Source organism: Synchiropus splendidus, chromosome 13 (assembly GCF_027744825.2).
Source record: "Synchiropus splendidus isolate RoL2022-P1 chromosome 13, RoL_Sspl_1.0, whole genome shotgun sequence".
Taxonomy (NCBI): domain Eukaryota; kingdom Metazoa; phylum Chordata; class Actinopteri; order Syngnathiformes; family Callionymidae; genus Synchiropus; species Synchiropus splendidus.
This window is the reverse complement of record NC_071346.1, coordinates 5,804,692-5,831,913: the sequence shown is the minus strand read 5'-3', so window position 1 is coordinate 5,831,913 and position 27,222 is coordinate 5,804,692. Positions and strand designations below refer to the sequence as shown.

The 27,222-nt window shown below is 52.4% G+C and overlaps 5 protein-coding genes across 20 annotated transcripts in view; 4 read left to right on the top strand and 1 right to left on the bottom strand.

The window, feature by feature from the left end:
• Positions 1 to 10: 10 nt before the first annotated feature.
• Positions 11 to 17,027, top strand: dlg1b (discs large MAGUK scaffold protein 1b). 10 transcript variants are annotated; one of them, XM_053883689.1, is made up of 27 exons: positions 16 to 604; positions 1,462 to 1,593; positions 3,141 to 3,304; positions 3,738 to 3,809; positions 7,402 to 7,563; positions 7,924 to 8,031; positions 10,679 to 10,768; positions 11,366 to 11,419; positions 11,492 to 11,542; positions 11,613 to 11,737; positions 11,801 to 11,970; positions 12,039 to 12,175; positions 12,252 to 12,396; positions 12,516 to 12,645; positions 12,713 to 12,869; positions 12,954 to 13,056; positions 13,123 to 13,237; positions 13,311 to 13,487; positions 13,555 to 13,618; positions 14,551 to 14,650; positions 15,070 to 15,111; positions 15,179 to 15,229; positions 15,306 to 15,407; positions 15,474 to 15,646; positions 15,797 to 15,906; positions 16,010 to 16,101; positions 16,173 to 17,024. In XM_053883689.1, exons 1-27 carry the CDS (start codon positions 586 to 588, stop codon positions 16,277 to 16,279), a joined length of 2,952 nt encoding a protein of 983 aa, XP_053739664.1. In that variant the 5' UTR covers positions 16 to 585; the 3' UTR covers positions 16,280 to 17,024. The 10 variants fall into 10 exon arrangements, with proteins under 10 accessions (XP_053739661.1, XP_053739665.1, XP_053739667.1 ...); XM_053883687.1 differs by having other exon boundaries at positions 7,399 to 7,563; XM_053883686.1 differs by having other exon boundaries at positions 11 to 604; positions 7,399 to 7,563; positions 15,306 to 15,646; positions 16,173 to 17,027.
• A 67-nt stretch (positions 17,028 to 17,094) lies between these two features.
• On the top strand, positions 17,095 to 19,136 carry LOC128769733 (zinc finger protein 568-like). Its single transcript, XM_053883699.1, has 3 exons — positions 17,095 to 17,645; positions 17,917 to 18,111; positions 18,180 to 19,136. Exons 1-3 carry the CDS (start codon positions 17,405 to 17,407, stop codon positions 18,773 to 18,775), a joined length of 1,032 nt encoding a protein of 343 aa, XP_053739674.1. The 5' UTR covers positions 17,095 to 17,404; the 3' UTR covers positions 18,776 to 19,136.
• The window catches only part of tmem71 (transmembrane protein 71), an 11,497-nt gene continuing 3,057 nt past the window's right edge, over positions 18,783 to 27,222 (bottom strand). Inside the window, exons 1-11 of one of the 6 annotated variants that reach the window (XM_053883703.1) lie at positions 21,342 to 27,218; positions 20,811 to 20,935; positions 20,695 to 20,736; positions 20,585 to 20,627; positions 20,317 to 20,523; positions 20,024 to 20,244; positions 19,752 to 19,937; positions 19,608 to 19,674; positions 19,485 to 19,546; positions 19,370 to 19,413; positions 18,783 to 19,299 (exon numbers count right to left, since the gene is read on the bottom strand). In XM_053883703.1, coding sequence (XP_053739678.1) covers positions 19,276 to 19,299; positions 19,370 to 19,413; positions 19,485 to 19,546; positions 19,608 to 19,674; positions 19,752 to 19,937; positions 20,024 to 20,244; positions 20,317 to 20,523; positions 20,585 to 20,627; positions 20,695 to 20,736; positions 20,811 to 20,871 — 957 coding nt within the window. In that variant the 5' untranslated portion in view covers positions 20,872 to 20,935; positions 21,342 to 27,218 and the 3' untranslated portion in view covers positions 18,783 to 19,275. The other 5 variants (XM_053883705.1, XM_053883704.1, XM_053883701.1 and 2 more) reach the window with 5 other exon arrangements.
• Positions 22,046 to 24,506, top strand: znf622 (zinc finger protein 622). Its single transcript, XM_053883698.1, has 7 exons — positions 22,046 to 22,204; positions 22,593 to 23,148; positions 23,273 to 23,527; positions 23,598 to 23,760; positions 23,825 to 23,934; positions 23,991 to 24,131; positions 24,198 to 24,506. Exons 2-7 carry the CDS (start codon positions 22,599 to 22,601, stop codon positions 24,329 to 24,331), a joined length of 1,353 nt encoding a protein of 450 aa, XP_053739673.1. The 5' UTR covers positions 22,046 to 22,204; positions 22,593 to 22,598; the 3' UTR covers positions 24,332 to 24,506.
• marchf11 (membrane-associated ring finger (C3HC4) 11) lies at positions 25,051 to 27,073 on the top strand. Of its 2 annotated transcripts, XM_053883708.1 has the most exons (4): positions 25,055 to 25,475; positions 25,972 to 26,127; positions 26,192 to 26,384; positions 26,488 to 27,070. In XM_053883708.1, the coding sequence occupies exons 1-4, from the start codon at positions 25,233 to 25,235 to the stop codon at positions 26,790 to 26,792; spliced, it is 897 nt and encodes a 298-aa protein (XP_053739683.1). In that variant the 5' UTR covers positions 25,055 to 25,232; the 3' UTR covers positions 26,793 to 27,070. The 2 variants fall into 2 exon arrangements, with proteins under 2 accessions (XP_053739682.1, XP_053739683.1); XM_053883707.1 differs by having other exon boundaries at positions 25,051 to 25,475; positions 26,192 to 27,073.

The following is a 27,222-nucleotide window of genomic DNA, read 5'->3' as shown; positions in this document are numbered from 1 at the left end:
CCATTTTGGAGGAAAGTTTGGAATCCAGAGCTGGAGGAGGAGGAGGTAAAGGAGGAGGAGGAAGGCAAACCGAGAGGAGGGATTTACACGCAGGGAAGTTTGACACGAATGCAGTGGGGACAAGAGTGTGGCCCACTGCAAGATAGGTCGGGCTGGTTCCGGGAAAGAGTTCGGGTTTGGTTCGGGGCCGAAGAATCTCTGCAAGCCCAAAGTTTGTTTGTTTTTTTCCTGGGAGCCCGAACTGAAGTGGGCCGGTCTCCCTCCCACCGATTGCTCTGCATGAAGTTCTGCGGAAAGACGTTCGATTCCCACTTTCACCGGCCGTCGGATCAGGGCTGAGCGGGGCGGGCGGCGTCTCCGGCCGGGAGCGAGAGTCGCTGAGAGACAACTGTCCGGGACTCTTCTTCTGGTCTAATCCCCGAACACTAGCTGTTGTTGTCGCGCTGCCCGGACAGTTCGGCTCGGGTCGGGGACTCGGTGCCTCCACGGAGGGTTGCTGTTTGATCGATCGAGCCAGCGAGGAAGGATCGCATGTGGCTAACACACAAGTAGCTCCAGAACCGGCCGAACCGACCCGAGCCAGACATGCCCGTAAGGAAGAAAGGTAAGCCGCTTTCACTTCACGTCTCAGCGCCGAGCTAGCGCGGCTAACGGCTGCCCCCGGCGAACCGGGCTGTGACCGAACCTAAGCATGTAACCGAGTCATACCAGGGCTCCTAGACAGAGGCTTGAGTCGAGCCCGTTCGGCCTAAACGGACCGAACCGGTCAGGTGAAGTGAGCCAAACTAGCGCTAACAGTTAGCCACCGCTGCTATCCAAGTTGAATGTGCCCAAAACTAAAAATAAACTCCAGAATGCTGAAACATTTTCACCTGGTGGAGGTTCGGACCTGCACCTTACTCCCGAACCGTCGCTTCGCAATCACTGAAACTTCATGAATAAGTTGGTGGCAACGGAATATTGACGGTCAAACTTTGAGTCCAGCAAGTAGCCGCATCCAGCAGGGCCGCACCTAGCCCGACCCGGGCCCTGGATGGACCGTTGCTCAAGAACCCATCCTCTGGCTCAGCTCGTATTTTGTCTCCACTGTGACAACTCGGCCGGTTTCTGCTTCAGTCTCTCAGAGATAACTCAATACTTAGTCAACTTGGGACAACTTTTCTGCCACAAAACTGAGAACCAGGCTGTCCTAGTCAGAGGTGCGGAGTCCTTTTTAGAAGTTCTGAGGTCTGTGTCTTCATGGGCACCTTTGTTAAACTAGTTGGATGTATGACGCTTCTGTCACCTATGTTCTTATGATGGCAACTGTCGACAACTTCTCTGAAGCTCTGACAGATCTGATGCAGACCTGAGACATTTAGGTGTGGTAGCGTGATGGAGGGTTCCACAGCATACCTGAGCGTACACTACAGCCTAGTAGCATAACCGGAACTGGGCTGTCACATGGTTCTTGTCTTGCAGATGCGCAGCGAGCATTGCTGCTGCTGGAGGAGTACCGGGCCAAGCTGAACCATGCAGAGGACAGGCAGCTCCGCCTCTCCATCCAGCGGGTCATTGACATCTTCCAGAGCAACCTGTTCCAGGCCCTCATAGGTGAGTCACACTGGGAGGTGGATGCACCAACAGTATGGTCACCTTCATAGCTGCAGATGCTGATGAGTTATTTTCATGGATGTTGATATACAGTATGGACTTTCTGCCTGTCAAAAGATCAACATTCAGTCTTCAGTTCATCCACTTTTTGTTGTTTGCAAGTTCATTCAGTCTGTTCTGTGAGGGAATACGTCAGGTTTTCACTTCCCATGAGACTTTCCCATGCCAGCTGACTCTCAGCTGCAAACTGAAGCTGAACCAGCTTCAACCAAACAGATCGAGAAAAGCCCTAGAATATTTCACTCCCCTCCAGAGGCCTGCTTCCTCTAGGCCTCTGCCACAGACTGAGATGACTCTGGTAGCTGCAGTTCAACGTGGCACTGGTGTCTCCAGCTGCAGCCACAAGCTTGAAATGGGTACCAGCCAGTCAGTTACGGAGGACAACCAAAGATGATGTCACCAATGACAGTCCCGCTCTCTGTTTCTGCAGCAGAAACAGCCTGCTGGTGGCGCTGTTCTGTTCAATAGAGATGGTCTGTTTCCTCCTCTTCCAACTGTCATCTTCATCACTAGTGTGGCGATCGTCCTCTTCTTCTCATCATCTTCATTATTAGACAAGTGGAGATGCTCCAGCTCTGTTCATGTAGTTCCAGAAGCAGATCCAGATCCAATCCCTGATGTCCTCCACGATCAGATGTGGAGACCCTCTGTAAGAACGTAGATCCAGATGGAGGTCTCGGGCAGATTAGAGAGGAGATGTGGCGACTCGCCAGCCTTGATAATCCTGTTTTTTTTTTTTTTTTTTGGATTTAGACAAGTTTGACTCCAATTTGTTGACGTACGTGCACACACACATCCTTTCTCACGGCACACAAATATGCACACACAGTTGATTGGTGTGGTCTGATTCTGGTCCAGGAGGCCGAACCACGTCTGTGGAAGAGAAACTATTTTGGGTTCGGTCTTCTGAACCGGCGTCTGATCTATTTTCACTGGCGAGCCAGCACCGCCTCTCTCTGCTCTGTTCTCGTGCACACAACATGTCACTCTGTCGGATCAGAACCGCGCTGGTCCCTCATGTGAGCGCAGCAGCTCTTAAGAGTCTCTGGTGCTTTGTTTCCTCCTCAAAGTTGCTCCCCCCAAGTGCAGGTGATCACTATGGGTGGGACAAGATTGCAACATCACTGTGCTCCGTCTCTCACAATAAATAATACACTGAGGGCTCTTTGAAGTGGGCGGAGTTCCGAGCAGGTGAAGAAGAACCCTTGTATGAATGGCGGGTTGCTGCTGAGGCCCTGTATCTATGTAGCATTCAAGAGGTTAGACCAAGACTGCAAATGAAATAATACTTCTTTCGTCATTCACTACTAATGAATTCCCATTTTACTGGTTTTATGCAGATATTTTTCCAATGATTAATATTTTTAAGATTCCATACATGGTGCCTTTGTGTGGATTTTTAAATCAACAACTTTTTATTGCCACTTAATGGGCAGTCAGTGTTGAGTTGTTTTTTCTGACCTCCGTGACCTCTGCTCATGTTCCAGATATCCAGGAGTTTTATGAAGTGACCTTATTGGATAGTCAAATGTGGGCGGAGTCTTCCAAGGTAGCCGACCCGGTGGCTCCCGTCAACCTATGGGACTTTTCCAGCCTCCAGAGCACGACGGTGACCTCGGACACGCTGCCCAGCCTTAGCACCAGCATTGAGGTACGAACGTGCAAGAGTGAGGAAGTGTGTCATTCGGTGGGATACATTCGATGCTACCCCTGGAGGGTTGCTGGTTCTCCTGCCTACAAGAATGTAAACACAGCCCGCTCCTTCAAAACAAAACAGGTTTCACGGCAAGCGGGTGGGAGGAAACACCCTGTTAGCACGGTGCTAACCAAGCTAAGGTGGTTCATGTTGATGCTGTTCATTATTCTGGAGGGTTTTTTTTTTGTTTTTGATGCTGAAGGTCTCACTGTCTCACTGTCTTGAATCGGTGGAGGAGCTCTGAGGGGAGCGGTGACGAAGAACGATGGTTAGAGAAACGGTCACGTCTGATGTGACAGCACTGTTGTGTGAGCGCCCCCTGCTGGCCGCCATCGGACTGCTGACCGGTTTCTCTCTCTCTCCTCTGACTGACTCCCCCCTCCCCCAGGACTCTCCCCTCCTTATCGAAATCCTGCACACGCTGGCGCTGGCTGACCGGTCGCCCAGCCACCATGCACATGTAAGTACGGGCCCCCCGCTCGGGTCAGGGGTCGTCCTGTCTGCCGCATGTCCCATCCAGTCGGGGGGGGGGGCTTCAGGTCAATGGTCAGTGGACCGTCTCAAGATGTCGCCAGACAGCAGTGTTTGGCTGGTCATGTGATCAGAGCCAACGTGACCCAGTGGTGAAGTTCCACTTTGTAAAATTCTGCGACACAAACCTTACAAATCTTATTGCAAACACCAAATAATTTGTATGAATTGTGGGTGACCACTCATTGCTCTGATCATGTGACGGCAAAATACTGGTGAGGCTTAAGTTCCTTGAGGATCCTGGATGTTCAGGTTCTCTGGTCTACAATGCTGGTGGCAACATGTTGAGACAGCCTGCTGGGTCACTTCATTCATTTTTGGTCATGTGGTCTACTCAGTGCTTCTCCTGGTCTCTGGGCCGCAAGCTGTTGGGCGGTTGTCTGGGTTTGTGTGAAACCAGTTGAGCTCGGGTCTTGACTATCTGTCTGGCTGGACCCCTAGGTTCTGGTTGCAATGTTACTGCAGTCACATCTCTTCAGAAGTCCATTATCGAAGAACCTCTGAACAGAGCTGTTTCTGGTCTGGAGAAGCTTGGAGATTCTAACTGGTCTTTGTGTTGTCGCTGTTTTGTGGAATTTTATTTTTCATTCTTCAATGACTTCACTGTTGCTGCTTAGTTGGCCCATTAGCTGTTAGCGCCTCCTCTCACAACATGTATTTTCTCCAAAAATAATTCTCAAACTTTCTATCACTATGGACACAAGACTTGTTCATCTGCAGACATGACTCCCTCACAAGTTGTTGCTTTACACCTCCTGTTTCCCAGGTTAGGGTTTGACTCCGGGTCATGTCAGTGATGACCGATAATCAGATTTTGAGCGTGAGCACTCTGGTTTCCCCCAGCAACCGCTCAGGTGGCCAGTCAGGACTGGACCTGTACTGACGTTCTGGACTTTCATGGTGGCGGTTCTTGTGGAACTGGACTGTGTGTGAGTGAGTGACGTTGAACTTCTGTGATGGATCCTCCGATTATGTCATAAAGCACTGAACTGATTGGATTAGTTTTAACATGGGACGGTGTATATGGCTAATTCGCACTGGATTAGTGAGTGAAACCGCCACTGTGGGAGGGTCGATCCGCTCACGACTGTCACCTCCTGCCTTCGTGTGCAGATGGTGTTGCTTGGTATGTGCTCCTGATGCCCCCCCTCCCCTCCACACGGATTACTAAACCGAGTCCCACTGCCCGTCCTGAATGGCAGAGATCACTTTGTTGCTTGTTTATTTGTCCCGATCAGAGTCTGCGTCCCCAAATACAGTGATCTTTTTTGAATCTCTTGAAGAGTTGTTTGCGTTTCACTACATGGGAGAGGCCTCATTGACGCTGCTCCCTCCAAGTTGGCGACAGATTCTGACGGGATACATATGAACTTGAGCAGAGTTGGCGCTCGATCTGGTAATCCGTGTGCTGGAAGTGAACCTTGTGTCTGTCAGTTTGGGGGCACCTCAGGGTTCAAATATAACTTCCATGGCTCACAACCAAGCATTCTGCAAGAGATTTGACAAATCTACATGCTACTCCACCAGTGTGGTGCTTCATTGACGGAGCCCTCCATGACCAGAACAACATGACATCACTTCTTGCTTTGTCAAGACAGCTGTTTCCATGATTAGACACGAAAAAGTTTCTGACAAAACAAGATTTTTTTTTCATATTGAGTTTTTTTGTGTACAAGCAGCTGCCAAATTTGGTGACACGTGTCTGAAATTTCCTGTGACGTACGAATGGTAGCTTGGGTACAGGGTTGTATGAAGAGGTGTTATTGTCATAACCCTTGAGACTCTTCTCTTGTGAGGAATGTTCCAGAAATATTCTTCTTCACCTGCAACCTGAGTCACTTCAGAGAACGTGTGTCTGGACAGACTGCCCAGATTGACAGAGGTGATTTTTTTCAGGCCCGTTTTACCTTCAGGTCTGAGGAGTTTCAATCATTTTGAATTTGATGTGATGAGCAAAAGAGTCCAGCAGGGGGTGCCGCTGTGACTGCAGTATAACACACTGGGTCTCATGCCTTTGAGGTTCTGATCCAAAAGGATCTCTATAAGAAAGCCCCAAGTTCTGGGTTGTAGTCTGGAGCAGGTGGACAGCCTCAGTGAAAGGCCAGGGTGGTAACCAGCAGGTGGCGCTGTGTTCTCCAGTTGACAGGAAGTACCTAAAGAAGAGCAGCATGCTTTTCTTTTCAGTAAGCTCTTCTCCCCTCTCCCACATCTCTGATTCAACATCCATATATCTGACGTGTCATGTGACCATCCTCCTCTCACTGCCTCCCCCTCCCAAGTGCACGTACGCACACACACATACACTACTGTGACTGAACAGGGATCCAGAGTGAGGTAGAGGAAGTGGGTAGCTGAAGGAGGTGAAGGAGGGTTATAATCTTCAAGAGGAGGGGTTGGAGTGGGTGGAGGGGGACACGAACGGGGGGGAATCGTGTCGCGTCTCTGCGATGGAGCTACGTGAGGAATGAAGGCGGATGCTGAGAGCCGGGAGCAGCAGCAGCAGCAGTGGAGGAGGGAATGCCGGGCAGCGCGGGAGGAGCCCCAACAACAACAAGAAGAGGAGGGGGAGGCGTGTGTCGGGGGGTGGCCCGGTCCAGTCGGAGGATGCCAGTCCGGTCCCCGAGGAGAGGACGGTTGAGTGCTTCTCTCCTCTTCTGTGTCACTGCAAAGTGGCTTGCAGCAACCGCACCGTGTCCCTCATGTTCGGCTGCAAGGTGGGTGGTCCTTGTGAGGGGCGGGGCCATGAGTCCTGTCGGTGTTGTTGGATCGCCCGCTTTCCTGACTCTGCTCGGCTGCCCTCAAATTTTGGGGTTGCCGTGACTATATCGGTGTTGGCAGCATTCCGCTGAGCTCTGCGCTGAAGTGGACTCCCTCGAGAAGTTTGCCGCAGTTCTAGTTCCTTCTCCTGATGGATATAGCATGTCATGCTGTCATCGTGATGCCTGGGTACGCCACCACGGTGCCGTCATGGTGTCATCACGCTGCTGGGTCTGTCATCACAGCGTCATCACATCCACTGTGTCTTATGCCGTCATTATGTTGACGTGTTTGTCGTTATGTTTTGGGGTCCATCATTATAATAGTGTTGTGGAATCCATTGTCATGGTGTCATCACATTGCCAGGTCTGTTGTCTAGGTATCATTGCGTTACTCCGGTGTATCGTTGCGGTGCCATCACGTTATGTGGGTCCATCGCCACACTGCCATGGTGTCGTCCTGTTTCATGGTCCATCGTCACAGTGTTGTTGTAGGATCCATTCTCATGGTGTCGCCCTGTTGCCGGATCCGTATTCCCTGTATCATCATGGTACACAGGTTATCGCCTTGGTGCCGTTGCACTGTTGTCTCTTTTTCACTCTGTTTTTCTTAACTCTTGATAAGTTGATACTCGGTTTTGAGGGTTTTTTTTCCTCTATCCCTGTGGGGTGCAAACAGTTTGGTTGGTTTGGTCAGAACTTTATTTGGCGTTGAACTTTGACAGCTTTCAGCCACCAGTTCTGACTGCCCTTTATCTCCAGCAGAGGTATCGGCACCACGACGAGGACGTGTCCCCCCAGGACCAGAGCTCCCTGCAGCTGACTGAGGAGGGGGGTCCAGAGCTGGTCCAGGTCTCGGAGAAGAACCTGTCTCAAATCGAGAACGTGCATGGATATGTGACACATGCGCACATCTCTCCCTTGAAGGTATGATGCATACTCGTACACACACATAGGCGCATGCACTTACGCACACACACACACACACACACACACACACGCACACACACACACAGACTGATGCACAGACGCCAGTGTGTCAAGCGTTCTTGCCGTCGTGTCATCATTCACAATCCGCGTGTGTAGCTGTTAAAAGAACTGGGGTCGAGGAGCGCCTCCTGCTGGACACAGAGAGTTGAAGCCCATCGCAACATAAAGTAATTCTGCGTATATTAGTCCCGAGTGAGCCGGGTCGATGACATCATCGTCCTGGTGTTGGTTTTGTGACATCATCTCTGTGATGTCGTCCTGAAAGTTGACCTGCGAGACTCTCCTCGTGTCCTGCAGGTGGCGATGGTCGACTGCGTCTTTGACGGGTCTCCATTAGGACTGAATCAATCGGAGTTCCCCTCCCCCACGCCCTCCTGCTCCTCCAACCCGTACCCCCCCATCCAGGTAACTACCCCCCCTTCACCACCCAAGATTGTTACCATGTTAAGTGTTGCACCTCCATCGGTAGAGCTCCTTAAGTGTGTGTTTGTGTGTCTGTGCTGCTCCCATGCTAGTGTTAGCCGTCTATGTAGCATTAGGTCGGGGAGGAAAATGCCAACTGTTGCTCAGGCATCGATGCTATCTCTTGCACTAAGTGCTACTCCAGCATCGGTGTTCACTCCGGATGACACCAGTGATTACTCAGCAATCTCTACTGCTGAGTCATGTTGGAGGAGGAAGAGAAGAAAGGGAAGACTTAGGACGATGGAAGGAAGAAAACAGTGTAGGGGTGAATGTGGGAGGAGCATATTGCTGAGACAGAGATGCTGCTCGCTGTTCTCCACCATGTCTCCTCCTCCTCCTCTTCTTCACGCTAGAGGAGGACGTCGAGCCTGCTGCAGCTTCTGCGTGTGTCTCTGACAGGAGGAGTTGGGAGGGGGAGCCCCTCCACTCCCCCCCTCGCCTGCTCTGCAGCAGAGAGTGCAGAGGAGGCGACAGCAACAACATGCTGAACTCGCTCTTGTTCGCTAAAACTATCAGACGGCGCGTCATCGGCACCCTGAGGAGAACCAAGAAGCTGCAGCGCCGCCTACTGGTAGGTCAGATAAGCCGGTGTGTATGGATGCGGTTGGGGGGCTAAGAGATGCTTTATTGGCATCATGTGATGAGGCCGAAATCATGTGACCACAGCAGGTGACATGGCAATGCCCGCATTCCAGCCAAGAAGACCTGCTAGATTAGCATATACGTTTGTATCCTCAGTGGCACGGGGAGATGATGTCACACCAACGATGGAGACTGATGTCATAGGCTCCCTCATCATTTAGAGGAGTTTGTCTGCTAGTCGTCACTTAACTGCAGTGGTTTGTCTGATGATGATGTCGTGTTGTGCAGGTGCACCTAGATTCCGTCGGAAAGTCTGTTCGGTGTACAATGAGGTCATCACTGAAGCCCTGTCCTCAAAACAAGTTTATATTGGAGTGCGAAGTTCTTATGGGACACATGTGAACACACGTTTGTTTTGCTATCTTTGCGGGGTCCTCTCATTACCATAATGCTTTCCCCACCTTCTCACCCTCAACTTAACCAACCAAAACAAATGGCTAACTTTGTCCAGGACTTTGAACCAAACCTGGCCCCAATTATAATAAACTACTTTTACCAGCATTGTAACCCTCTAAACCTTGTCAGGACAAGCCAAAAGGTCCTCGCAAAGCAAAAGGTCTTCACAAGAAGGTGGCTTGTCAAGACTTGGTACCCACAAGTAAGCCAAAACATGCCCATACTCTTATGAATACACACTGATGATCACTCATGTTGGTATTTCTGTTTTTGTGAGGACCTCTCATTGCCACAATGCTTTCCCAGCCTCTCACCCCGAACCTAGCCATCCAAAGCAAATGGCTAACTTGAACCAGAACTCAAAGCCAAATCCAATTATAATGACCCAGTTATTTTGACATTTTAACTCACAAAACCCTATGGGGACCTGCTTAAATGCCCTGACAAGATCAGTGCCTTGTTAGATTGGTCCACACAAGAATAATAATACGTGTACACACACATGAACTCGGAGAAACACACACAGTCCGGGGGATTGACATTGATTATTTATGCAGTGAGTGAAATGCCCCCTCCCTCTTGCCTCCCCTCGGTGCTGACAAGTGTTCTCTACTGGTGGGGGGGGGCGGGGTTGAGCGCAGACAGTACCAGGAGGTCAGTCAGCCCGAGCGTTCCCAGTCAGCAGGAGTCTGCTCTCACCTCCTCCTGGGACATGAGTGCCCGGCCGCCCCGGCAGGACCCTGCCTCCGGGAATGGCTGCTGTAGGAAGCAGCTATGGGTGGACCAGCTGGCGGCCCCGGTGCCACAGCAGTGGCCGTCTCAGGCCCATCCTCGGGTCCAGGCATCCCTGGCCCGCTTCACTGCCTGCACAGTTCCGGGCTCGTACCGCGCTCGCAGCCGCTTCCTCAACCTGCGTGACAGCGTCAAGAAGAGTCCAACCAAGAGCACGGCCAAGGTATGCGGGCGGCCCGAAGTGCCCTGGACGCCTTTCACCTACAGCCAGGTAGAGTCCTGATGGCCCCACGTGTCAACTGAGCACAACTGTACTGAAGCTACTGCTGCAGTTAATCCTGTAGTGTGTTTGTACATGATGTGACGTCACTGGATTGCTGGCTTGATTCTGGTGCTGGAGCTCACCTGGGTCCTGGTTCCCTTCCTGGTCCCGTGAATCGGATCCTTCAGACAACACATGGCCAGGCACACGCAGAAATATCTGAGCTTTTGGTTCTAATTAGAATTTGCCTGTTTTGGTGGCGGAAGGGAGGGGGTGGGGGGCAGGAGCTTCAGGAAGTAGGGCTGCAGATCAATGGCGTCAATGTGGTGGCTAATTTTAGCGGTGCTGGCTTCCACATGTTCACTGGCTTTACGTAACGGAGGTCACGGTGATGACTCGGCACAGGACACGCAGATATTTGAATCAGAAGTGTCTAAACATCTGAAACCATGTTTGTCCCCACCTGCATTCACTCACTGACTTGCCCACCCACATCTCTCCTGCTCGGTGTGGATGTGTGACACTCTGAACCCTCATTTTCATGCTATTGTCCAGCAGGCAGAAGTCACGACCCCGTCCTCCATTATCCCTGTGATCCCTGTTTCACCAGCCGAGACCCCCACCATCACCCCGACAGCCCCCCAGGTTCTGTTAATATTTCTGTCCACCTGTCTGCCTCATCTTTCTCTACTTGTCTGCTTCTTCTTCCTTCACCTGTTTGCTTCCTCTTCCTCCACCTGTCTGCTTCCTCTTCTTTCACCTGTCTACCTCATCTTCTTCCACCTGTCTATCTCATCTTCTTCCACCTGTCTATCTCATCTTCCTCCACCTGTCTGCTTCCTCTTCCTTCAACTGTCCACCTCATCTTCTTCTACCTGTCTATCTCATCTTCCTCCACCTGTCTGCTTCCTCTTCCTTCAACTGTCCACCTCATCTTCCTCTACCTGTCTGCGTCCTCTTCCCTCACCTGTCTGCTTCCTCTTCCTTCACCTGTCTACCTCCACGTTCTATTCCTGTCTGTCTGTGTTGGGTCGATATCTGGACTGACTCGCCTGAAGACTGTTAGATTGCGATCTTGAGTCAGAACCTGACCTGGCTCTGGACTCTGGCTCCCTCAGACCACCATCTGGATGAATATGTAGAGTTTGTGTTGACATGCGGGGGAGGAGGAGGAGGATGTGTGTCTCCGCTTTCTTGTTGTGTTGCAAATGCAAGCTAATTTCATGTTGTCTTCTCTATCAGGCCAACCCTCCTCCTGTGGTGGTCAACACAGACACTCTGGACATGCCCCCTTATGTGAGTCTTCATCAGTCTCTCTGATGCCTGTGGGCGGTTCTGACTGGACCTCCGTTTTGTGTGTATGTGTAGGTGAACGGTACGGAGGCAGACTATGAGTACGAGGAAATCACTCTGGAGCGGGTACGTTTGACTTGTGTGTTGTGTGTCTGGATGTGGGTTCTGAAGAGCAGGCTGGTGGTTCTGTGTGCAGGGGAACTCGGGTCTGGGCTTCAGCATCGCTGGCGGCATCGACAACCCTCACATCGGAGAAGACCCCAGTATCTTCATCACCAAAGTCATCCCAGGAGGAGCGGCGGCCCAGGACGGACGGCTCAGGTGTGTAGTCTTGTTGTTAGATTGGAGCTGTGTGGTTTCCATGGTTACATGACTTTGTTTTAGGGTCAATGATGTCATCCTGCGGGTCAACGAGGTGGATGTACGCGACGTGACGCACAGTCGGGCGGTGGAGGCGCTGAAAGAAGCCGGTGCTTTGGTGCGCTTGTACGTGCGGCGCCGAAAACCTGTCGCAGAGAAAGTGACGGAGCTGAAGCTGGTCAAAGGACCAAAAGGTAGACGGCGGAATGCCAACGCACTGAGAACCTGGACATCTGACTGTGACTCTGACTACTTGCACTAGGTCTGGGGTTCAGCATCGCCGGAGGGGTTGGTAACCAACACATCCCCGGAGACAACAGCATCTACGTGACCAAGATCATTGAGGGGGGGGCCGCACACAAGGACGGACGCCTGCAGATTGGAGACAAGCTGCTCGCTGTGAGACACGCACGTTGGCGGATGCTGTTGTGGCACAGACAAGACAAACTGAGGCGCTGTGTTGTGTGTGATACAGGTCAACAGTGTGTGTCTGGAGGAGGTCACTCATGAACATGCCGTCACTGCCTTGAAACACACACCTGATGTTGTTTACCTGAAGGTTTCTAAACCAACCAGTGTCTTCATCAACGACAGCTTCACCTCACCTGACCTCTCCAGCTGTGAGTGCGCGCGCACACACACACACACACACACACACACACACACACACACACACACACACACACAATCACAGTAGCCATACACACCTAAACACTTTTGCTGTGTGTTTGTGTGACAGCATTCCCTCCTCACCTGGATAACCACGTCAGCCCCTCTAACTTCCTGGGTCAGCCTGCCCCTCCTCCCACCTCCACAGGACGTTACTCCCCTACCCCCAAGAGCATTCTGGGAGAGGACGACGTCATCAGGTGAGACTCACCAAAGCGTTTCCTAGCCGTTTGTCATCTGCTCTGACAGTCTCCTTCTGGACGTCAGGGATCCCAGGAAGGTGATTCTGGTCCGGGGGTCGGCGGGTCTGGGCTTCAACATTGTGGGAGGTGAAGATGGAGAAGGAATCTTCATCTCCTTCATCCTGGCAGGAGGCGCAGCGGACCTGAGCGGAGAGCTGCGGCGAGGAGACCGGCTGGTGTCGGTATGTTCACACAGGTTCACGACACACGCGCTATACACCAAGACACACTGCCGAGCAGGTTGGGTGGTGTGTGTGTGATCACAGGTGAACGGCGTGGACCTTCGTAATGCCACTCATGAACAAGCAGCAGCTGCCTTGAAGAACGCTGGGCAGACTGTAACCATCATCGCCCACTACAGGCCAGAGGGTGAGTAGCTGTTGCAGCTGGTGCAGCCTTCTGGTCATGTGACAGTCACATAACTTCTGTCTCCAGAATACAGTCGCTTTGAGGCAAAGATCCATGACCTCCGGGAGCAGATGATGAACAGCAGCATCAGCTCTGGCTCCGGGTCTCTGCGCACCAGCCAGAAGAGGTCGCTCTACGTCAGGTCAGAACCACTCATTGCACTGGATGCATCACCACTGTCATCCGACTGCTAACATTTTGTGTCTTTATTTCAGAGCTTTGTTCGATTACGACAGGACGAGGGACTCGGGTTTGCCTAGTCAGGGACTGAACTTCAGGTTTGGAGACATCCTCCACGTGGTTAACGCTTCTGACGACGAGTGGTGGCAGGCCAGGCAGCTGACTGCTCAGGGCGAGGTGGAGGAGGTCGGGGTCATACCCAGCAAGAGAAGGTCGGTGTGTTTGTTGTGTGTGTGATAGAAAGAGCGAGACCAGGTCTCACTGCTCTCTGGTTCTCAGGGTGGAGAAAAAGGAGCGGGCCCGACTAAAGACGGTCAAGTTTAATGCCAAGTCCAGAGAAAGGGTAAGTGAAGCTTCATCATATGATGGCGGAAGGAGAGAGAGTGACAGGAGGAAAGAGAGATGTGGAGGACAGACAGAAGAGGGAGGAGAAACAGGGTGGGTGGAGGAGAGGTCAGAGCAGTGTTAAGCATCTATTAGCTATGTGTGTGAGGAGAGAGGGGAGTGCGAGGATGGATGGATGGGTGGGTGGGTGAATGGGTGGGTGGGTGGGTGGGTGGGGTGGAGGAGAGACAGCAGGAGTTGCAAAGAGACAAGAGTGGGAGGAGGAAAGGCAAGAGAGGTTTTAAGCACTTACTAGCTGTGTCTGTGTGTGTCTGTGTCTGTGTGCGTGTACGCCGCGGTCACCTGACCTCTGCCTACTAACGAGAGTTGCACTAATCTTTGCGTTAACTGCATGTCGGCCAGTTTTTACCAAGCTCACACTCGTGTGTTTGAGTGACCCGACGCTCCGACACAGGGACACGCATGAACCCCAGTCTGCGACGCTTGACACTGACGCTGCTCCTCCCTCACCTCTCACTCCCCCTCTGACAGCTACAGCATGTGATCTGATGATGATGATGATGATGTCACTGGCCAGGCCCACTGTTACACGCATTGCCACCGCGGCGGCATTTGCTCAGGCCGCCTCAGTAACACGAGAAGTGGCTAAATGATTAACGACTGGTTACCGAAGCATGTGCTGCTCCTAACCCTGTGGGTGGCGCCTCCTGCTCCTCAATGCTCCGTTCCCAAGTCTCCTTGTCGTCCTCTGAGACTTGAGCACCTCCCATGATTCTCTGCTCCAAAGAGCTCTCAGGAAGTGACTTCCGAGCTCAAACTAATGGACAGGTCGTGTTTTTTCAGTCCGGAGGTCACATCTTCTCCTCTTCCTCTCGTCCCCTGCCGCCCCCTACACCCTCCCCACGCCCCCCCTCCACTCCCTCTCCTCAGCAGTCCGTCACTGACAAGCGTAAAAAGAACCTGTTTACTCGAAAGTTTCCGTTCAACAAGAGCAAAGAGGCGAGCGAGCTGGAGACCAGCGACCTGGACCGTAAGTACCCGCAGGAGAATGGGGAGGTCAGAGGTCAGCGACAGCGGGAGAGGTCAGAGGTCATCTGATGGCGGCGTACGGCAGAAATGTACAGTTCGCCACGGCAACAAGTTTCTGTATGACAGACTTAAACTCAGTCAGCCAGAGAATGTTGCCGTGGCGACCGTGTCCTCGGCTCTCAAGTCTGTCGCTGCGACTCAGTAATGTGTTTCTGGTTGTTTCTCTCCTCGTTGCTGACACGTCAGGACACGTGTGATGACATCATTTCTAGAAGTCACAGTGAGTATTGACCCATCAGCCACTCTGGTGACCGCCCCAACTGCCAATCACCTTCCTGTGAAGAGGCCCCGCCCACAGCTTTACGACCGCGGCAGCTGAGGTTTGCTGATCATCTGACCTGCGCTCTCTTGTGGTTTCAGAACATGTGACGTCGAACGCTAGTGACAGTGAGAGTAGCTACCGTGAGTCAAGACTATGCCCACTTTTGGAGCCAGGCACCTGATTCGGAGTAACTGTTTTTGTGTGCAGGTGGTCCAGAGGAGATGGTGCTGTCCTACGAACCGGTTGCCCAGCAGGAGGGTACGAGTCCCCATGCGCACATTTTTGATCATGTAGTCCATGTAGTCTGACTTGGACTTGATTTCCTGACTCGCAGTGAACTACAGCCGACCTGTAATCATCCTCGGCCCGATGAAGGACCGGATCAACGACGACCTCATCTCCGAGTTCCCTGACAAGTTCGGGTCCTGCGTGCCACGTGAGTCGTCCGAGCCCTCCGATCAGACGTACTGGTCGCTTGACATGCCCTACTGTCGCCCTGCAGACACAACGCGGCCCAAGAGAGACTATGAGGTGGACGGCCGGGACTACCACTTCGTGGGGTCCAGGGAGCAGATGGAGAAGGACATCCAGGAGCACAAGTTCATCGAGGCGGGACAGTACAACAACCACTTGTACGGGACCAGCGTGCATTCGGTCCGGGAGGTCGCCGACAAGGTGAGGCAGCCAGGAACTCATGGGGTGTCGGGTTCACTGTGCCTCACTCTGGAAAAAGATCCCTGTGGTGTGATCAGGAAACACACACTAGCATGCTGCTGCAACGCTACACTGTGTGAAGAAAATGAAGTGTCACTAATGTGCGTTCAGGGTAAACACTGCATCCTGGACGTCTCTGGAAATGCCATCAAGCGCCTGCAGGTGGCGCAGCTTCATCCCATCGCCATCTTCATCAAGCCCCGGTCGGTGGAAAACATCATGTAAGTGACTTGACCTGATCTGTCTGTGGTACAGTCTGGAGTCAGCTTGCTATTGTGATGCAGTTGTGTTACCATGTAGTTACCTGTGATGTTCCCGCTGCAGGGAGATGAACAAGCGCCTGTCGGAGGAGCAGGGCCGGAAAACGTTTGAGAGGGCTGGCAAGCTGGAGCAGGAGTTCACTGAGCACTTCACAGGTGAGGCAGAGCGCCCCCTGCTGCAGCCACCTCACCTGTCACTCAACCTCACCTCCCCTGTGTGTCTGCAGCGGTGGTCCAGGGCGACACTCTGGAAGAGATTTACGAGCAGGTGAAGCGGGTCATAGAGGATCACTCGGGTCGCTTCGTCTGGGTCCACTCCAAGGAGAAGTTGTGATGTCGGCGCCACCCCTCCCTGCCTGCGCACCGGACGCCGGTGTTTTCTACTTCCTGGTTCGGACTCCGTGAGACAAGCACACACGGGTCGTGTGACCGGTACGACGATGTAGCCGCTGCACCTGCAGGATATGGATAGAGCTTCGGACCGGAAGAGAAATTTTGCACGTTTGATCGTCAGCACATGACGAGCCCCTTCCCCTGCTAACACGCCTCCTTCTGCTCTCCGCTGTTGCCTGATGGCAGCGGCACACGCAAGCTTTGCAGGTTCTGGCTGGACAGAAGGGGGCGCCGCTCAGGATTCCAGTCGTCACATTTCAGAAACTTGTTTTTCATTTGACATCATTTTAGCATGTTTGTTTTGATAAGCTGGAGCTCTGACTTGGAGATATGTCAAACATGTCAAACAAGCTCTCCTTTGTGAACCGTAAAGAAACTTCTTTCTCAGATTCGAGAGGTTGGTTCTGTTTTCAGATTTTCATGTTCTCCATCCTGCGTTTCTGTTGCTCGCGACGGCACCCTCTGTTGGACCGAACCTGCAGCTTTGATGCTTGATCACGGGTCCTCTTTCAGTGAGAGGAGCCAGACTGTACGAAGAGATTATGACATCAATATTTAACCCTCGTTAAACTGCCTATTTTCTAACGACGGAATTGACAGAACTTTATTCCCGACGTTCGTACGTCAGATAGAAACAGATCTGAAGTCTATTTTTCTCTTTGTTTGGGCGCCTCCTGTCTTTCATCTTCTTTTGTAAACAATAAAGTCTTAACAAGAAACTTATGATTCTTGGGAAAATACTGGCAAACGTTGAATGTTGGCAGCACCAAGGGGTATGAACCCACGAAGCAGGCATCTACTGACTATCGCCTTGAAGGTGGAACCCATCCAGAACCAGGCCACCGCTCAACCGACCGTCGCTTAGCTGGATACTAAGTGTCAGCAGTGAATAAATGGACACGATTCAAACTCTGACGGGAGTCGCGGTCGCCAAAATATCACGTCTGTTTTAGGTTCTTCAAACATCAACTCGCTCGTCCATCGCGCTCGTCGTGTGTCTTTACTAGCAGGCGTCACTTCCGCTCGGCCTTATTTACATCCGGTTAGATTTCCTCCCACCGCCGTCATGTCTCCTGCAGCGTCTCTGCGCGCACAGCTCGCGTCCATCATGGAGGTTCTGACCCAGTCGGCGGTTTCGGAGATCTGCGCGCTGCTGGACGGAACCTACTCGCTGTTGCGGCTGGAGCTCTCGCGCAGCCGCAAAGAAAACGAGCTTCTGCGGAGGAAGCTCCGAACCAGCGCCCTGCGGACCAGCACCAGGGTCCAGCTGGCTGCCACGCGACCCACGAGACTGGCCGCTCCTAGAGGTAGAGGGTAGACACCGTGATGCCAACTGCCATCACATGAGGCCACACTTACAAATGTTGCACTTTCATTCCTGAGTTTAACTACAGAGTTGCTGAGCTCAGACACACACGTGTTTTTAAACCAATTGGCGCTGGTGCTGTCAGAAAGTAGAACCGTTTTTTGAGATGAAATACTTTAATTTCTACCCTTGTGCTTAGGAGAGTCTTACTGTGCACTTTTGCTGCGGAACCTCTCAAGTCTGGAAGTATTTACTGACTTTCATATCTTCAGGGAAGACGCTGCCTTCCCCAGCTTGGCCCCAGGAGGCCCCACGCTGCAGAGTCACCTTGCCTCTCTGTGGACCAGTGTCCAGATCGGTGAGTCCGGTCCAAACTTCTGAATGTGTTGTGTCTTCTAAATTGGTGGAAACAACACACACTCGGACGGTCAAGGTGGAGGACGACAGTGAGGCTTGGATCCCAGCAGGCAAGTCAACTTGTTGACCCGCGTTCCCATAACAAAAGGGCTTATATTTGTTTGGCTTCTCTCGCCAGACACCTGTGACGTGAATCCTCCAATACAGCTGAAACAGGAAGTGGTGGACGTGGGTGTCAGCAGGAAGTCTTCCGAAGACCAGGATCCTCCTGGGACATCGTCGGTGAACACCACGGCACAGCGTCGGCGCCCAGCGGTCTTCGCAGGCGGCGAGCAGGAGGCTCCGCTGCCCAAGTTCACCACCCCTGTGATTAAGAAGTACTGGAGCATGTTTGAAGAGGAACGGCGACTGGGCGCACACAGGAAGTCGTACTGCTGTGAATTCTGTGGCAAAACTCTGGCGTGTCTGAAGAACCTGAAGACGCACATGCGAGTGCACACCGGCGAGAAACCCTTCGTCTGCCCGCTGTGCGGCAAACGCTTCTCCGACTCCAGCAACCTGAAGCGCCACCAGAGCGTACACACTGGCGAGAAGCGCTACAGCTGCTCGCACTGTGGCAAGCGGTTTGCCCAGTCGGGCTCGCTGAAGGTCCACATGAGTGTGCACTCGGACTGCAGCCAGTTCAACTGCTCGTTCTGTGGGAAGACCTTCATCTCTGGGAGCCACCTGCGCCGACACCTGGCCACCACGCACCACACCTTGGCACCACAGTGACAGATGGATAGCACACCTTGTTTTAAGAGCATCCTGGACCTCCAGCTCAGTGACTTTATTGTTCAGTTTCAGCTCGTGTGTTTTCGTAATAAAAGTCTTTGACCTCACAGCTGCTCCCATGTCTGCCTGTAGGGGGCGACTCTTATCAAGAACATCACAGATGTGGGTGTCAGCAGGTGAGTGGAGTCAACTGGACCTTAGATTCATTCATTACATGAAAAAGCTTAGTATGCAGAAGCCAGTCTCCGTGGCAACGCTGGTTAGCAAAAAAGTAAACACATTAAACTTATTACAAAACATCTGAGAATCACATCTCCAACCATTGAAGTGCTGATTGCGTATTAAAGGTGGTGCGGTGGAGGTCAACACCACAGCATCACGAGTCCATCAGTTATAACTTCCCCTTGTGATTGCTGCGGCAACGGTGGCGCTGTTTGCTGATCCTTCTGTCGTACAAATTGTGAATATGGCACTAAAAGTTTTGTCTCCTCCTCCTTTTCTCACTCGTTTCTCGATGTGATGTCCTGCAAGGTCACATGATACCGTCAACAGAGTCACAGCAGAGAAGAAAAGAGACCCTAGGAAGTCACTCACTTCTGTCTTCGCTAGCCGCCACTCGCGCCTTCCGCTCCTCCACCCTGAAAACAAGCACCCCGTCTGTCACACCCGACTCAAGGACGGACAGAGAGGACCGTAGAATGAGACTTACAAAGGCTGGAGGCGGTGACTGCAGTGGCGGTTCCCAGGGCGACGAAACTGGTCCACGAGCTGCTGGGAAACATAAGTTAGATTTTGTTTTTCTCAAGAACAGTGGACTTTTCAGAGTATTTACATGAAGACGGCAGCCGAGGCAAGAAAGACGATGAGGAAGAGCAGCAGGAGAGTCTTCGTCGTCGACCCTGAAACGAGGGGCACATGAGGTGCACTGTGGTGACCCGGAAACAGATGAGTGCTGAGGAGCAAGCGCTTGTCTCACTTGAGGGGGGAGGGAGGCTGCAGGGGTGGAAGGCTGTGGGGGGTGGGACTTCAGCGAGACCGGCTGGTGACAGGTTGAACCTCTGGTCAGGGTCTTGTGATTGACATGTCTCTGAGGAGATCTCCTCCTGGACCAGCTGGTGTGGAGGGGCTGGTTTGTCAGAAGGGGGCGGGGCCTCGTAGGCATCTGGAACAAGAGACTCTTGGTGGTCACATGATGGGCTCCTCCGGAGGATCCTGCGCTCTGACTGAGGAACCCGCCCTATTTCTCACCGTAAGTGAAGGTGCTGTTCCAGACTGAGTCGTCCAGAGTGGTGCAGCCCACAGGGTTCGGGTCCGACTCCTGGGCTGGGACCTGGTCTGGCTCCTTGACTAGACCGGTCCCGAACACTCCTCTGAAGACGCTCTGACCCAGCCAGGACTGGCAGCTCTCTGTCACCTCGCTGAGCAGATTGGCCAGAGAGCCACGGTGCCGCCGCCGTCTTCGAAAGATCCTGAGGTGAGGCAGGGTTGGTTTGTTACCATGGCACCCATAAGGGATGTAGTTCCGACAGCAGTTCCCTCACCTGACCAGGTTCTCTTTGTATGACACGTTGCTCTTGCACGGCGTCAGAGACACGTTGCCGTGGTCGTCCCATAGGAAGCTGTCGTCGTTGACATCATAGTAGCCGTTGGTCAGGAGGCGTGGCGAGCGGCGGCAGCAGCAACTTTCCCCGCCGTCTGCCGGGTAACAGACGTAGGACGAGTCAGGAGACAGGAGAGACTCGTCCAGACTAGGGGGTGAAGGAAAAGTCAGACAGATGGTCCAGGGTCAACAGCACGTGCTCATCTCACCGGCGACAGGTGTGTCTGGTCCGTCGTCGCTTCACCGGCGAACCTGCAGGCCAGAGTGTTAGTGACACTCAGTAAGATGAGTGTGTTTTTGTGTGTGTTGGCACACGTACTTGTTGTGGCTCCGGAGAAGAACAGGTCCATTCTCAGTTGATCTGCACAATATATCCAACAATAATGGGTTAGAACCAAGTGGTGTGGACTCTGGAGCTGCAGCGATAATCCGGACCATGATGAAGCGGGTTTGAAAAACGGACCGCAGATGAGAACGTCAGCAGGAGACTCTCCATCTGCTCTTGGTTGTCATGGAAACCGCGACCCTCCCCACATATCTCCCATCATGCCTGGCGGATGCTGATGTTGGAGAAAACCGCGTCGCGGAAGCCGGAAACAGCTTTCAGTGACGTCACATAGCGATATAACTGTTGTTTATAAAGTGCAGTTTTTGTTATTATTCGGATCATCTGACACGAGCCGACCGCGTCTTATTCGCGCGCACATTTTGTCACTCTTGCAGAACATAGAGTCTGTAAACGCACCAGCCAGTCAGAGACGGCACTAAACAGCGGTCACGAATCTGGAAAAAACGCTCATCCGCCGAAAGGAAACTGATTTCGGAACGCGTCAGTCGGACTACAAACTGCGGGAAAAAAAACAAATGTTCACGAGTTTCTTGAAGTAACAAGGAAAGTTTACCCGAACGGATTCCGTGTAAATGTTCGAATTCATGTAAAACATTCGTGTAAAAGAAGAAACTCACTTCCCGATCCAGTTTTCACCCTTTGTAGCGGCGATGCCTCTTAAGTCGAAAACAAAACACACTTCCACTAGTGTCGAACGTCCGACACTGACAGACTCGCCCACCGGAAGTGACCGTTAGGTTACGACCTTCAAAGTAAAATCGCAGCGTTTCAAAAATAAATTGACCGACGATCGTCGTGTTCATCCATGGGGGTTTCCAGATTCCAGAAAAGTGGCCTGAAATGGGGGGAAAAGTTGCTTGTTGTTTCTTAAATGAGCTAGATAACTGTCAGATCTGTTTACTGAAATGTTGCATTTTAACAAAACCGATCATTCCCTTTCCTTTATCGACTCACAAAACACAACGCTCAACTTAAGAGTTGATTAAAAAAAACAATTTTGATCGAAGCATCTAAAATTAAAAAAAAAAAAATGTGACCCATTATCATCGTCACCACAGATAGTTCCGATGAGTAAATTTTGTTTTCTGCATTTACACAGCAAACAAATATCGCATGAATATGATGTTGTCATTTGGACAAATATATCTTTTAGGTCTCTTATATACTTATTTGCATCTCGCTATTTTCCTTATTGATTCCAATATAAAATTTGGAGAACAGTTAGAAATCAATAGAAGCAGATAGAGTGGTATTATATTCCTTGACGTAGTTGTTTGTCCGGTATGAAAAAAAATAAACGTTCTGGTGGGGTTTTCTTTTGTCGCCGACAGGTGGCAATGCTGTGCCGGGGAACACTTGGGACCACGACCAAAGAAGAGTAGACAGGAAGTGTTGGTGTTGTGACGAAACACGTTTTAGAAACACATCCGACTGCCAAACCAAAAAAGTCTTCAGATTCGTTGAAGTTTCCTTGAAACACGTAAGATTCTAGTCGTTTGTTTTTGCCACTGTGGCCTTTGCGACTCTATCATTGTCCTATCGATCGGTGAGCTAATGTGGCTAAGCTAAGAGCTGCGCACACTGTATATTGCTAGAATAACATCGCCTCCTTGGTGGAGGTAATAATGTGTTCGACGTTAACCACGTCGTGACAACGCTGTCTGAAGAGGTGTGAAGCAGTGGGCGAGTCAGTTCTACTTGTATTTCTGAAGTTACTTTTTCAGAACATCTATGTCTGCAATCTATTGCAATCCCATCTCCACGATGGCTCAGGAACCTCCCATGTCCCACTGTCAGAGCTGCTGTTATTCTTAACCTGAGTGTCTCTGCTTCCAGTGTGACATGACTAAGCTTGTCCCCTCCTTCAGGTCGCCATGGCATCCTACACATGTATCAGTTGCCGAGTGGCGTTTGCAGATGGGGAGGTCCAGCGGGCCCACTACAAGACGGACTGGCACCGCTACAACTTGAAGCGCAAAGTTGCCGACATGCCACCAGTCACCGCCGACAACTTCCAGGAGCGTGTTCTGTCTCAGCGCGCCGCCGCGGAACTCAGCTCTGCGGCCGTGAGTGAAGGCTGCAACGTCTGCAACAAGAAGTTCTCCAGTGCCAACGCTTTCCAGAACCATCTGCAGTCACACAAACACCTGCAGGCTGAGAAGGCGGCGCTGCTGGCTGCGCAGAGGAAGGTGGAGAAGATCAATGAGAAGAACCTGGAGAAGGGACTCGGCGACGAGAAGGCGGACCGAGACGCGCGTAACGAAGCTCTGCAGCAGGCACTGAAGGAGACGCTGAGGCCCAGTCCAGCTGCAACAAAGACCAAAACCAGAACTGACAAGTCTGAGAAACCCCCCAGACTAATGTGGCTGGAGGAGCAAGCCAAGAGGAAGGATGGAGGTGAAGAAGAGGAGGAGGAGGAGGAAGGTGGGTGTCTGATGGCTGTAACATTATGACCACCTGATGTGACTCACATTCAGAACTGGACCTTGGAGTTCTGCGATGAAAGGGGGAGAGTATTTGACTAGTGGTAGTCAATTGTTTGTTCCAGAGTGGGAGGATGTGGACGAGGACATGGAGGATGAGGAGGATGAAGATGATGAAGAGGAGATGGAGGAGGAGGGGGCCTCAGCTGAGTCCTGCCCCTCCACCATGCCTGGCTCCATCCCCATCACAGATTGTCTGTTCTGCAGCCATCACTCCAGGTCTCTGATGAAGAACGTGGCCCACATGACAAGTGTCCACAGCTTCTTCATCCCAGACCTGGAGTTCCTGGTGGACCTGCGAGGTCTTGTGCGGTACCTGGGTAAGTGGGGGGTGGGATGTCTGTGGTAGTGAAGCTTGGGAAACAACTGAGCTGGTCCTTGCCTGCGCAGGTGAGAAGGTCGGGGCCGGCAACGTGTGTCTGTGGTGCAACGAGAAAGGCCGCAGCTTCTACTCCACCGAGGCGGTGCAGAGTCACATGACTGACAAGAGCCACTGCAAGCTCTTCACCGACGGAGACGCCTCTCTGGAGTTCGCCGACTTCTATGACTTCAGGTGAGGCGATGGGTTTAGGGAGGTGAGGGGGTCAGTTGTTGACACGAGTGTCCTGCACCATCAGGAGCAGCTACCCGGACAGGGGGGATGGTGATGAGCCTGGGGCCGAGGAGCTGCCTGACCACACCAGTCTGGAGTACGACGATGAGACTCTGGAGCTTACCTTGCCTTCAGGTGAGAGCGGAAATGGTGTTGCAGACTTCCACGACACTCACTGATGGTTGTTTCAGGGGCAAAGGTCGGCCACCGGTCGCTGCTGCGGTATTACAAGCAGCGTTTTGGGCATGAGAGGGCGCTAGTTCCCTCTCACAGGGGCGCCGTTGGCCGGGTCTTGCGCCAGTACCGAGCTTTGGGCTGGAGCGGCGAAGCAGGTGAGTGTCGATGTCAGGCCACGCCGCCCTCCTTTACCCCCCCAGTCTGACCGTCTGGTCTCCCAGGCAACGGCGTGCTGGGCCGGCAGCAGCGAGACATGCAGTACGTCCAGATGATGAAGTCCCGGTGGATGCTGAAGATGGGCATGTGCCACAACAGCACTCGGCAGAAACATTTCCGGGTCCAGGTCATGTTCTGATCCAGACTTCTGAATCATATTCACCCTCTGGGGCAGTGCCACAGATGACAGCGCCCTCCGCCTTACTGCGTCCTGATGTGTGGGCGACCCGCACTCCGCCTGTGTGTCAGCCAGGCTGGGGACATGTTTGAAAGGGGCAATGATGATTGACAGCTCACCACTTCCTGAAGTCCCTCACTGCTTTTTTAAAATTTCAATTTCATGAAAATAAAGGAAGCGAAAGTGCACTGTGTTGTTTGAACCAATTGAGCAAAAAGGTCCAGACAAAGGACACTGCTTGACCATAACATTATGACCATCCTTGGAGTTGGAAAAGGAAGCAGCAAGATAAGAACAGGTCTGTAACTCCAACATTCCTGAAGGCTCCACAGTCCAGCCCAGACCTGCTGCCCCTTCTGTTTGGAATCCAGCGCAGAGATTTGGGTGTGTGACTTAGCAGAGCTGACCACATGAACTGCAGGTCTCATGATATGCATTTGTTGCTGTGTGGGTGAGAGAGAGGGATCAGAGGTTGCTTCGGTTTTATTCTTTTAGGACATGTTGTAAGCCAATAAGCACAGATGGAAGCGGGTGACTTTTTGCAGTCATAGAATGTCACGTGACTGACGCGTGCCCGTTATCTTATCTGTGATTGGCGGAAGCGCGACGTGAAATTAGAAGCGGTTTGCACCTCTTCCAAAAAACAAAGACGGGCTTTACATACGGAAGTGACGTCAGTGGGCGGTGCCACGTGAAGAGTCGGTCGGAGCAGGAAGATGGACGCAGGCTGCGGGGAGACTCTGGCCGGTGGGAGTGAGGCGCCTCCAACCTCGTCGGCCCGCAGTTTCGGGCGGGTCCCGCTTGTGATGCGCAGATTCTGAACGCTGCGTCATCGCGGCGTTTATGCAGCTGTCATCCTAACATGAGCGCTGAGGAGGGAGGGGGCCCCGCCGGCGGGGGGGTGCAGGAGGAGACGAGTTCACCAAGCACCTGTGAGGAGGCCGGAACCTCAGCGGGAGTCCCGCGGCCCGGAGAGGACCTGGAGCCGGACCCTGGGGAGGAGGATGAGGGCGCGGGGGTGGAGTCCTGTCGGTCCAACGGCAGCGGTGAGGGTTGCAGCCCCCCAACTCCCAGCTGCCGAATCTGCTTCCAGGGCGCCGAACAGGTGAGTCACACCCCGCCCACTTACACCTGTCGCGCGCCCCCTCATCTGTTGATCTGGGAGAACGGTGTCTTCACACCTGCAGCTTCAGAGCGTCCTCTCAGAACCGGCGGAGCTGGGACACGTTCAAGGGGATCTTCTGCCTCAACTTACAAAAATAATACATGGTTGTTGATTTTTAAGTAACCAGCACACTTTTGTTGAGTTATCTTTAAAAAAACAACTTCCTATAACTTGAGATTTTTAGGTCTGAATTTTGAGAAACTTAAAAACCGATTTTTGACCTGAAGTGGTCCAACCCCTCCCAAAATATCTGTCCCAGCATGCATTGCAGGACGACCTCCTTCTGAGGAGCCAGAACTTGTCTTTTGTCTATACTGAACTGTCTGAAGTGTCCATAACAGTGGATTTTCTGATAGTCGCATTGATCACACATGCTAAGCTAATGCTGTTTCTTACATCAAAATGATTTTGTGGTCCGGGTTTTTCTCTCCCCCAGGGAGAGATGTTCAACCCGTGCCGCTGCGACGGCACAGTCCGGTACACGCACCACCACTGCCTGCTAAAGTGGATCAGCGAGCGCGGCTGCTGGACCTGCGAGCTCTGCTGCTACCGCTTCCACGTGGTCCCGGTCAACATGAAGAGACCGTGGCAGGTGAGTGTGGTCATGTGATCACTTCTGCTCTCTGCTGGTCCTGCTGAGCTTTCCTGGTACACAGTGGCAGTCCATCACTGTCACCCTGGTGGAGAAGGTCCAGATGGTGGCGGTCTTCCTGGGCTCCCTCTTCCTGGTTGCCAGTATTTCCTGGCTCTTGTGGTCCGCTCTGAGTCCCAACGCCGTGTGGCAGCGCCGGGATCTTCTCTTCCAGATCTGCTATGGAATGTATGGAGTCATGGACCTGGTCTGTGTCGGTCAGTCCTCCTCCACTCCAAGCCTCTGTCCCTTTCCTCAACATAGATCAGAGCTCTTTATGTTGGTGTGTTTTCCACCTCCTGAACTGCTGATGTTCTCCAGGTCTGATCGTCCACGAGGGGGCAGCAGTGTGCAGCGTTTTCCTCCGCTGGAGGGCTGTCAACCTGCACTGGGACGTGCAGAGCTACGACAAGACTCGAGACCTGAAGGAGACTCAGGCAGCTCGGACTCTATGGTTACCCCTCACGGCCGCGGGACCCGCTGGCCAACCAGACTCCACCCAGCTGGACGTGCCGGCCTGGACCTGTCTGTGTTTGACTCCTTTCTTTTCGGCCCCTGGGAACCAGAACCACCAGAGTCAGGAGGGTGACTCTGGGGAGGTGGTGATCCGGGTGACGTCTGTGTGACCACAGCGGGGGCGGGGCCTGAGACAGTCCAGTGTGACCCCATGTCGGTGCCAGGACAGATGAGTACCTTCTTGCTAGCTAGTGTCAGAGGGATCACCTGGTTCTGAACCATCATATATTGATTCTGTTCTGGCGTTCTTTTGGTGCCGCTCTTCCAGTTACAGGCTAGCCAGGGTGGCAGCGCAGTCGTGTGTATCGGTGCCTTAGCAGGCGGAGTGTCGCCGCTGCAGCACAAACGTGATGTGAATGTATCTTTGTTTCAGAATAAAAGTTTTTGATATGGAGTTACTGCATTTTTCTTTTCACGCTGACGCCACTGAGCGTCCGGTATTTCAACTTTAAAACCGTCGACTGGGTTTATAGACTAAAACTACAAACGGCTACATGCTATCAAAGCCAGGAGGAAAAACATGTGGTGCAACACAACATA